The 10,580-nt window shown below is 44.7% G+C and overlaps 1 protein-coding gene across 1 annotated transcript in view; it reads left to right on the top strand.

Annotated features, from left to right (window-relative positions):
• The window catches only part of NRG3 (neuregulin 3), an 86,815-nt gene that overhangs the window by 18,888 nt on the left and 57,347 nt on the right, over positions 1 to 10,580 (top strand). The window contains exon 3 of the mRNA XM_010137543.1: positions 10,053 to 10,079. Within this exon, the coding sequence (XP_010135845.1) occupies positions 10,053 to 10,079 (27 nt within the window). The remainder of the gene's footprint in view (positions 1 to 10,052; positions 10,080 to 10,580) is intronic.

The following is a 10,580-nucleotide window of genomic DNA, read 5'->3' as shown; positions in this document are numbered from 1 at the left end:
GACCAAGCATGAGCAGGAAGGGCAGTGTCATGGAAGAACCAGCCACCAGACCTCCACGTGCTCCTTGACTGCGGTGATTTGTCTGTGGCTGTTCTTCCACACCACAGTAACTACGTGTGGGTCCACCTCCTGCTGACCTGGTGAACGTGCAGATGTCAGGCTGTACTCGTCCATTTTACAGCGTAGGTGTTACCCCAAAGCAATAACATTTTCAGGAGAGCTTAGGAAGTATGAGCTGAAGGTGACTGCTCTCCGTGTTCAAAGTGATTTCAGCTGCGTTTTACAAAGGTAAAGGTACTGGAGTTTGTGTTTTGTGGAGGTGTTTAGGGGCCTAAGTATGTTTTTAACCATGTCAACCTCTCTTTGATGCTTTATTTAAGGGAAGAAAGTCACTAATCCCCAATGGCAAGTGCGTTTGGCAAATGATAAGTAGAGACAGCTGCCTTTTTAGCTCAAAATATTCCTGAAATTTAGTTATTTGTGGTGCACAGCTGCTGAAAAGGAGGAGGCTGCAGTTTGCAGCGGACAGCTGTTTTCCTTTGAGGAAAACAATACTGTGTGCCTGACAGGCAGTGGGGTTAGAGCAGGAGCAGGAAGAACTTTTGCATTGATATAAGAAGCGTATTTCCAGGGTGTTCTCTGGTCCTTCGTAAAGCTACTCTGAAATGGAAATAGCTATTTCTGAAGCTGCTGCCAGCTCAAGAAGCAGTATGGTCCCTTCTGCAGCACGGCTTTCAGACCACGCTTGGTGTAATGGGCTGAGGAAACAGAGGGGTGATGTTAATATTCTGTACATTGTTTTAGGGAAAAAGACCGGTCCTGAGAAACATGAAGAGCGGAACAGCTGGCTGGGAAGAGCTGCAGCCAGAGCCCCAGAAAATACAGATCCTATTTTGCCGGAGCCTTACAGCTCCTCCGAAGAGCAGTATTTCCCCTTCTATAAGTGTTCTGGAGAAGGCAGGATTTGGATCAGAAGCACATCCTGGACCTCTCTTTTCTGCTCTTTACTGACACATACATGGTCCAAAGAAGGAGGAGTTTGTTTAACAGCCTGATTAACCAACTTGGGTTAGAGAGATGTCAGTGGGATCTGCTCACTGGACCCAAACTTTGGTCTTGTTTTTCACTGCTGTCTGGCATCCTCACACCACTGTAAGGGAATTCTCCTAGTGATTTCACCCCTTAAAAAGCTCTTTCTCCATCCTGCCACCAACATGACAATAAAATAGAGGGGGAGCTAGAGGAAGAAGAAGCTGTCGCTGAACTTCTTAGTTTGGAGACCATGTACTGGTAAAATATTTAAAGAAAAATCCCAAACTCAATTTTGATGAGACTCGGTGTAACAGATTCAGCTTCCCGAAGTTCATGCTGAAATCACTGATTTCATCTCAGCCCAGTAGCGATTCCGATTCAGTGGGGTTTGGAGCAGGCACTGGAAAATTGTGCTGCTCAACTTTGGCACCTTTTTGCCATCTTTCAGGTGAACCTTCCTACCTGATCTTATTCTGTACCTGAAATTCTGATCCTCAAGTGAAGTAAAAGTACACTGGAAGTCACCACAGGAGCTGTCTCTTTTTTCCTGCGCTGTATTAAGCTTTGTGGACATTTTGCAGTGCATCTGATGCTTTTATATCTACTTGCTCTTTAATATTGCCACTGAGAAGACAGGGATTTTCTGTACAGGCTCTCAGCCTGGTGACAGCGGTATCGTCAGCTAAGAGGTCCCCTGCTGCTCTGTGCCTCTGTCGTTAGCAGGTTGCGCTGGCAGATACAGTGCAGGTCTGCTGGGGCCAGCCAGAGCGGCTCTCCCAGCCTTTGCTACTGGCTATCTGTTACCCGCTCTGTGAGGTCTGACACATGAGCTCCACGCTCACGAATTCTCCTCCTTTTGACTTGGTTTGTGGATGTGCTGCTCTGTGTGGGGTGCTGCAGTTGTTGGGGAGTTGGCTCGAAGGCCAGAAGTAAACCGCCGGTGCCACAGGGATCGGCGTATCAGTACCACTCTGGTTGTTCTGGTTTACATCTGATCCAGGCACAGGCTCTTCATTCGTTTGAATTACTCTGACAGGGAGATTTCGTTCAGTAGTTTAACATTGCTGTCTGTGGGGCCCTCTGGCACTGTTCTCACACGGTATTCATAACAGTTAATCGTGGTGTATTGCTCTATACAAATGAGGGCAAACAGCAGCTTTAGCTCTGTGCTCTGGCTGTAGGTGGTTCTGGGTTGTGTCCGCATCGTACGCTTCTGTTCCAGTGTGCTGTGCTTTACTGCTGTTGATAGCAGGTAATAATTCTCTTTATCATAGCCCTACGTCTGCCTCAGATCTCGTGGATGAGTCACGTTATCCATCCCATAGGCATTTTTAGACCATCTTTGTCGTGTGTATTTATAATAGTTAATGTTCTTTTAGCGTATGTGTAGTCATAGAACACCTACAATATTCAAAGACAAAAACAGTCAAATGATTTTTCAGATTACCTGAATTACACGACATGATGAATTCCTGTCGCGTATCCAGAATTATACAAGATGCTCAGAATTTGTAAGGAAGAGCTGATGGTCATTTTTTGCCATCTGTTTCTGCTGCTGCTTCTTCATTTACTTTATCATCTAATGGCTTCTCAGCAGAATATATTTCCATAAGCTTTCCATAAACAAGGCAGCTTAGGCATGGAAAAAAGCCGTGATTCCATTTGCGTGTACTGTATTTGACTGCTGGTGTGGGGAGCTGTTTATTTCACTGGCTGTGGGTTCATAAACATCGGTTGGTCTGATGCAGTCAGAGCACGTGTGCCTTCACCCGCAAGTTGAAGTGGTGCCGTTTGGACTGTTACAGCTCACCTGCAGCTTGTTCTGAAGTGTAAGGGGACTGCCGTGCCTGGTTTCCGAGGGAAAGGAGACTCGGTAACATTCAGGGTTAATAAACTTCTGGTTGCTCAGGAAGGTGGGTTGAGAGACTCCAGGCAGTTCTCTTCCACAGGAGACCCCCGAGCCCACGGGGCAGCAAATGCCACAAACACCGGGGAAATTTCAATGAAAGCTTATCCCCTTATCCTGCCTCCCTCCCCCGCCACACCCCCTTTAATCATCATCCAAGCCCAGAACACAACACTGCTGGGAATGGGGCTCAGAAATGCCGCTCTCACACAGTGCAGGAGACACATGCACAGAGTAAGTGCAAGTAATTCTCTTGCTACGTTCTGTGTTTAAATTTAAATAGAAACGGTGTAAGAAAGTGACTTTCTGTGCACAGGAAATACAGTTACTGTTGTCAAAATTGGATGCCTTGAGAAATGTACTTTTCCAAATCAAGGCAGATAAAAAGAAGCATCTTTCTGAGGAGGCCTGATCATCCCGTCTTTGAGCCTCCCGAGTCCTTTCGTGCAAAGCTTGAACTGGTTATCTAGGCAGCTAAGGATGGCTGTAAATAAATGTGGCAACTTGCTTGTCATTAGAGATGTCTCCTTCACAGTCATCAAAACTTTCAGTCAGTACAGTAAAAACTCTGGTGCCGGTACCTGTACTCTGCTGCTGCCGATGGTTTTTTGACTGCAGTAAAACAAAACTATTTGGTGCGTCAGGGAACAAAGCTATTTTTTTCCCCACAAATTGATGCATATTCCGTGTCCTGGAGTTGAAGTAAGTATGTTTTAAGACATGGACACAAACTTCCCAAACTGGCGGTGCCTTTAGAGAGCGGTAAACATGACTCATCTGAAGCACACTGCTGCAGCAGGCGAGTGAAGGACAGCTCAATGATCTGTGGATGGAGAAACATAGCATTTGGTGAGGAGTGTTTATTAAATGTTCATAAGATGAGGGGGCTATTAGTAATTCCATAATGTTTCCGTGAGGCTGGTTATATTTTGCAAACCTGTATTATCAAAAACCCATTTGGAAATAATCGTGCAAAAATCCCTGCAGCAATTTCTAAGAAACTCGTAGACTTATTCCACCCTCGTGGGTGTTTTGTATCATTCCTTTGACCAGAAGAGGATTCTCTCTCCAGCAGAACATTACACACAAGTCAAATCTTTCACGCCTGTGAGAAGATAAATAATCTAATTCATAGGTGGTTTCAAAAGCCTATATGGACTATATGCTTTGAAAGTAGCAAATAAGCTTTTGGGGTATAGTTTGTGCGTTTTTCTGGGTTTTGACAAAAGATGGGATTCCCCTCCCCTCTCCTGTCTGGCATTATGAGACCCTGTCACGGCATAGCTGGGCAAGGACCAGCGTCTCCAGTGTAGAGGTTGGCATTTTCGAGGGATTCTGTGTGACTAAACACGCTGATCACTGCTGAAATTCGGTGGAGCTGCCTAATGACTTAAAACATCTGAGCTCTGCTGAGAAAAAGACATCCAGAGGCAGCCACCAGCGTTCCTGCAGAGAAAGGTGAGCCCGTCTGCAGCAGTGGCAGCAACCCTGGGGCAGCCGTGAGAGGTGGCACTGGCAGCGCACCCAGTGCCCGTCTAGGTTCTGCAGGAACCACCGCGTTACTGGCGCGGGGAATGGTCGGAGAGTATGTCACTCCACAGCCTGGTTCTCCTGATGGTTCCTCGCTCGTCACAGTGCTGGAATCACCTGCTGTGCGAGTGCGGCAGTGGGATGGGGTAGTTGTTGCCATAGCTGCGGCGGAAGCCCGGGGAGAGAGTCCAGAATTTCCAGAATTGTGAAAGTAGGTCACGTAGCTGTGTCGGTGCACAGGCCTTAGCACAGTCAGAGATCGGGGAGGGGTGAAGATGCGCTTTCAAATGGCTGTATGGAAGAAGTATGATGTATGGAGCCAGGGGAAACAAAACGGGGGGAAAAAAAAGAAAGAAAAAAGGAACTTTACAGGAGATGATATGCTTCAGTAATAAGCAGGAACAAAAAAGGAAAATTGTGGGTTTTGCATTACAGCACTAATAGAGGGCCTGACTGATCTGTCAAAGCTGCGGAGTGTCAGAGAGCGCATGATTTTTCTAGCAGCATCTCTTCAGGATGCTTGGTTATAAGAGTTTAGGGTGATATCAGTCGTCAAGCACCAGGATTCGTGTGCGATGCCTGTTGCAGGTCCATGGCAGAGGGGAGAAGTTGATCTTGGAGGGACCACAGTGGGTTGTCATTTTCAATGTATATTTAGAGAAAATTTCATACATAACCTTGTCATCGTGAACTGTGAGGGTCTACACGGGCAGCTTCGTTTTCATGTCATGTAGTTCCTAATTTTCTTGGAAAGAGCGTTATGTTTCGAGCAGATAAAATAGGAAAGCATCTTCTGGTCATCCAGCTGGAGACAAAGCGTTCGGTGTGGCTTTCCAGCTTACACACTGATGTTCTGGGATAGATTGAGGTCTGGAGACGTGTCGAACAGTTTTGCTGACATATGAATGTTCACTAAATTGGCAAAAATATATCTGCATATGGCAGCAGCATCGAACACGTAGCTGCTCTCTTCTCCCAATGATGGAAACATTGAGTTATTCAGAGAAAAATAAAGTATTGCTGCATTTGGCTGACACGTAGCATGAAGCGTTTTGGCCTGGACCCGGTAAGATTCTTAAACGTGTTCTTCAGGTATTCAGTAAATTTAATGGAGTAATTTCTATGGGCTGTTCATCGATCTGAAGTTAAAGATGTGTTTATTTGCTCTGCTGAATTTATAGCTGTAGTAACAGAAATTAACCTAGGGTTAAAATCTGTAGTGATTTACAGTAATGTGGGTATCAGCAGAGGTTGCTGACATTGTTGGAAGAGGCTGGATTTTTTTCATTAAAATGCAACGTAGCGCCTCCAAGAGAAGTAACTGAGTCTGTTAGCCGTAGAGATGATAATTTAGGATCTTAAAAGGGATAGAGGAGAGGCAAGGGTAATCCTGTGAGCTCATGAGCTGTGGATGAGGTGAGTAGTTGAAACTTCCAGCTTGTCTTGAACCTGTGAAGGTGGGAGCGTTGCTATTACTTATTTTCAGATATCAGAAACAGTCTTTCAGCTGTGGTGGCTTAAACCACAGCCACAAGTTTTTGTCATTCAAAGGGAAGGAAAATCGATAGTTGATTCCATTGTTCAGCAGTGTGTATTACTTACAGAATAACAAGCTTTGCTGGAATTTGTTCAGATGTTCCTTTGTTATGGAGTTGGTGGTGGGTGGGGGCATTCTGCGCTATAGCCTCTCCACAGCCCTACAGATACCCACAGCAAGTCGAGGCTTCTTCCTCCTTTGCCTTTTTTTTTCCTTCCTTTAAAAAGAAATGGATCAAGCAACTAATGTCTAGATATTGTCTTCAGTATTTATTTTTGCAGGCTGAGGGTTTAAATCCAGTTTAAAACAAAATTAACCCCATCTATACAAACTGCGAATGTCAGTCTTCTCTCGTTGTTTACACTGCCACTATATCAGATTGCAATGTTTTTTTGTAGAATTATGGCCCTCTTTCTTTTTAAGTTGTTATTGTTTCTGTACTTTTTTTTTCCTTCCTTTAAAAAGAAATGGATCAAGCAACTAATGTCTAGATATTGTCTTCAGTATTTATTTTTGCAGGCTGAGGGTTTAAATCCAGTTTAAAACAAAATTAACCCCATCTATACAAACTGCGAATGTCAGTCTTCTCTCGTTTTTTACACTGCCACTATATCAGATTGCAATGTTTTTTTGTAGAATTATGGCCCTCTTTCTTTTTAAGTTGTTATTGTTTCTGTAATCCTGGTTTATAATTTCCTGGAAAACTGACCAAGTATCTCGTAAGGTATGTGCGTGTTTGTACGATTTTCATTCTTTCTGGCTTGACATGGGTGGGGTGGCAAATTACTGGCATTCTCTCTATGCTCACTGTTACACCAGCTAACGTGCAGTGAGCAGCCTGCCCAAGGCCAGGGGAATTTTAATAGTCCGCTTTGTCAGAGGGGCAAAAAGGAGGTGCCGGGTATTCATCTATTCAAAATCGATCTCAGGATTTAGTTTGGTCAATTTTTAAATGTCATACCAAGGAAAAGTCCTATCATGTCTTTCAGGGGAGATGCTTTGAAACATACGTAGGTGGACTATTTTTATTTTATGGCTCTGATTCCCCTGAAAGTTCCCAGTCATTTCTTCTGCCCCCCTCAAAAATGTTGTGGAGAGTACTTTTGTGTAAATTAATTACAGAAATGAATCACCACGATCTCTCTAAAACAAACAAAATAACATTTTGTGCTTTCTAATAGCTGAGATTTGTAAAATATATTAATGCAGGCTGGTGCTTTTTTTTTTCTGATAAGAAAAAACCTTTCTGGAAAAAAAAAAAAACAAAACAACCTGGGAGAGGATGTGGCCAGTTTGCCACGTCTGACAGCCTGCTGTGGATGGCAGAGAGACATTTCCTACTGAACAGAGAGCTCCCGTGTCCCATGAGTCTGTGCACTTACATGCCAAATGAGGCACAAAGAAATAATACACTTGGAGTCAAAAAATAATACACTTCCATATATATATATGTATGTAACCGTCAAATGCTTCATGCAGTACACCGATAGGCTGATTACTGTGTGCTGTCAGACGCAATAGGTGAGTCTGACGGTAGTGTCCGGCTCTAGCTGCCTTTTGAATGGAAGGATTTTTCTTCCTTTCAGACCAGGTTTGATTGGTCTAATCCTTCAGAGTTAAACCTGTTCCTTCCAGCCAGATAATCTGTTCCTGCTTCTTGAGCTGTCCCGAGGTAGCTTGCAGCACATTATCGCATTGCATTTTCTGTTCAAGACAATAATCTACCAAGGGCAATTTAACAAATCTTAAGAGTTTATTGGAGGCAATAAATTTCATTTGCAGAGGAAAATACTTTGCTGTTGCACTATCTTCCTACAGCTGTCTCCTTCGTGCCAAAGTCACCCTGTGCTTAGAACAGATTAAAATGTCTGTAGTGGTTTACAATGAGTATTTTCATGTCCAAGATTTCTCTTCTGTGAATCGGTGAGATTTACACGTGGAGTTTATATTTCTATTCATAGTGTAGCTTAGAATATACCTGGGATAATAAAACCTGCATTTAACTGGGGAAAATTCTCCGTGTTAATATGACAAGCAAAGAGCCCCAGCAAAGCACAATTCAGACACGAGGCTGCAGTCCTTTGCGAAGTGCTAACAAATTAATCCATTAGTGAGTGCAAATTTGTCTCCTCTTGTGCTTGTTATCGAGTATTCCCAGGTGTGTCTGTATTCATAAAGTATAAATTAAAATGGCTTTAATACTAGCAACAAATTCACGTCGCGCAGAGACCATAAGGCACAGTATTTTTCCACATCAACATCAAAAACTAGAAATATGCATAAAATAAAACATAAAGGAGAATAATCTTCCTGTCTGAGTAATACATTTGTTGTTAAGAACATAACAATACGAGGAAGAAAGAGGAAATCACAGTAGCAAACCCCAAAAGCAACGGCATTATTTAGTTAATGACCCCATCTTGTGGAGCAGCGCCCACGCTCCAGCGCGTTAACAGCTCTCCTAGACGTCGTGGTTGAACTCAGTCCTTAAAGACACTGCCTTGCTTGGCGGTGAATTACTCGGCACTGCGCTCGAGGTGTCCCGGGAAATGTTCTGCAGGCAATTCATCATGTGCTGTGGCTGTATAGCAATGTGACAGTCCTTCTGTGACACTGTGGCCTGTCAGGGGTCAATGCTTCACGTTTGCATGTTTGGTTCAGTCTTGGGCGACCACCACAGCTCACTTGGCCCCGCTGTGCCATTCCTGGAGCCGTGCCCATCTCCTATGTGGACCTGCTGGGAGAGCTGCTTGCTGCTAAGAGTGGGGACACCCACCTGAAATCTGGGGCTTGGAAAATGATCTACTTTCCCCGTAGCAGCACTGTGGTGGGCTGATAGTAGTTGCCGTGGGGCAGCCTGATGGTGCTCATAACCTGTTCCACAAACTTCTCCCCATGCCTCCTTTCCCTGCCACTGACGTGGGCTGGATGCAGGGGACAAAGCAGCCCAGGGGACTTGTCTTGCTGCTGCTGGGAAGACAGATGCAATTAAAATATTTTGCTTTTATTATATTTTAAAGGGAAATATTGCATTTTCCTCAGGAAAAGACCTCCTCCTTTGTTCTTTATAATGCAAATTATTACCTCCCACAGAAAAGCAAAATATTTCAAGTGTAGCCTGGAAGAGAATGGTGTTTTGCAGCCTATCTGAACATCTGGTCTTCCATGGTTTTGGTTGGGACTGGAATCTACTACTACTTACACCTGAAAAGTCAGCTAACAGTTTTTCTGTTGCCTTGTCCCTGCTGGATGGAGAGTTTGTTATTCTTTAGTCACATGTACATACCAGCTTCCTATCAACTTAAATGTAGTAAGTTGTTACAGAAATTTCAGTCTGCTTTGCCCTGCGGTACCTGTCTGTCAGACGTACGTATCCTAATTTGTCGTGTGCAAACAGGGTCCTGGAGGGTTTTGAACTCCGTGCGGTAAATCCATTCAGCGTTCTAAAACCGCTGGAATTTTTGCCGCGGTTCTGAATGTCGTGCAATTACTGTGTCGCGTGGACGGCTAGGTGGCTGCTCTCCCCCGAAGCCAGCGCGTCTGTCACACCGCAGACAGAGTTACGCAGCCACGGTGGGTACAAGCGTAGCTGCTGTGCCACAGAGCTCGGGAAAAGCCGTCCTTTCCTCTCGGTAGGATCTGGTCACTGTCAGGGGAACGGAGAGCGGGAGCCTCATCTGACTAGTGGTAGCAGCTAGCACGCTGAGGTGCAAGCGGGGAGAGAAGTGAAATTCCTGCCGCTCGCTGGCGTGAGGCGCTTCAGTTGGGTGTGATGAGTGGAGGTGTTCGTGTCCTTCCCCAAATGCACTTCCCGTGAGTGACAGCTCAGTGCCATCCGGTCCTGTCCCAGGCGGCCTGCAGGGTGCTGCTGCTCTGGGGTTTGACCAGCGCCCACCCAGTGAGCCCCTGACCCCTGTTGCGTCCTGTAGCTCTCCCAGATGAATGTTGAGTGCCTCCAGTGGAGAGGAGGGTGGTGTTGAGACTTCAATGTTTCTAACATTTCCGTCTCTTCTTTCTCTTTTCTCTTACATGCTTTCGTGGGTGTAGCAGACCATTTAGGAATTGAATTCATGGGTAAGTTTCCGTTTCTCTTCCTTTCCCTTGCTAATGATTGTCTGGGTACCTTACCCTGAGGCCCATGGCAGTGAGTGGGAGGACTCCCGTGACCTCCAGCAGTGGACTTCGGGTTGGGCAGCTGCTGTACTTACGGATTATGCCTGGAGTTACATGAAGATAGAATTTTTCTCTTGACCACTGCTGGAGGGCTTAGAAACTACATAACGGGGGTTTGGTGTTTGACTGCTGTTTAACAAAACATAACAGAAAGATATAATGGCTGTATCGTGACGTTTGAGGAATAATATCTTGCGTGAGATTTTAGGCAAGAGTTAATCCCTATTTTCATATAAACAGAGTAAATTTTAAATTTGTTTCAGAACGTGGTGTTGATTTGAGTGTTAGTTGTAACTGGGATAATAAAACCCATCTTGTTAGCTTTTAACAGTCGAGGGAGATGAACGCTTTAAAGAAAACGATAAAATACCTGTGATTCTGTGGCATAACTTAACTTCAGGT

This window comes from Buceros rhinoceros, unplaced genomic scaffold (assembly GCF_000710305.1).
Source record: "Buceros rhinoceros silvestris isolate BGI_N320 unplaced genomic scaffold, ASM71030v1 scaffold8966, whole genome shotgun sequence".
NCBI classification, from domain to species: domain Eukaryota; kingdom Metazoa; phylum Chordata; class Aves; order Bucerotiformes; family Bucerotidae; genus Buceros; species Buceros rhinoceros.
Note: the sequence above shows the minus strand (reverse complement) of the source record. Positions and strands in the feature narration are given on the sequence as shown.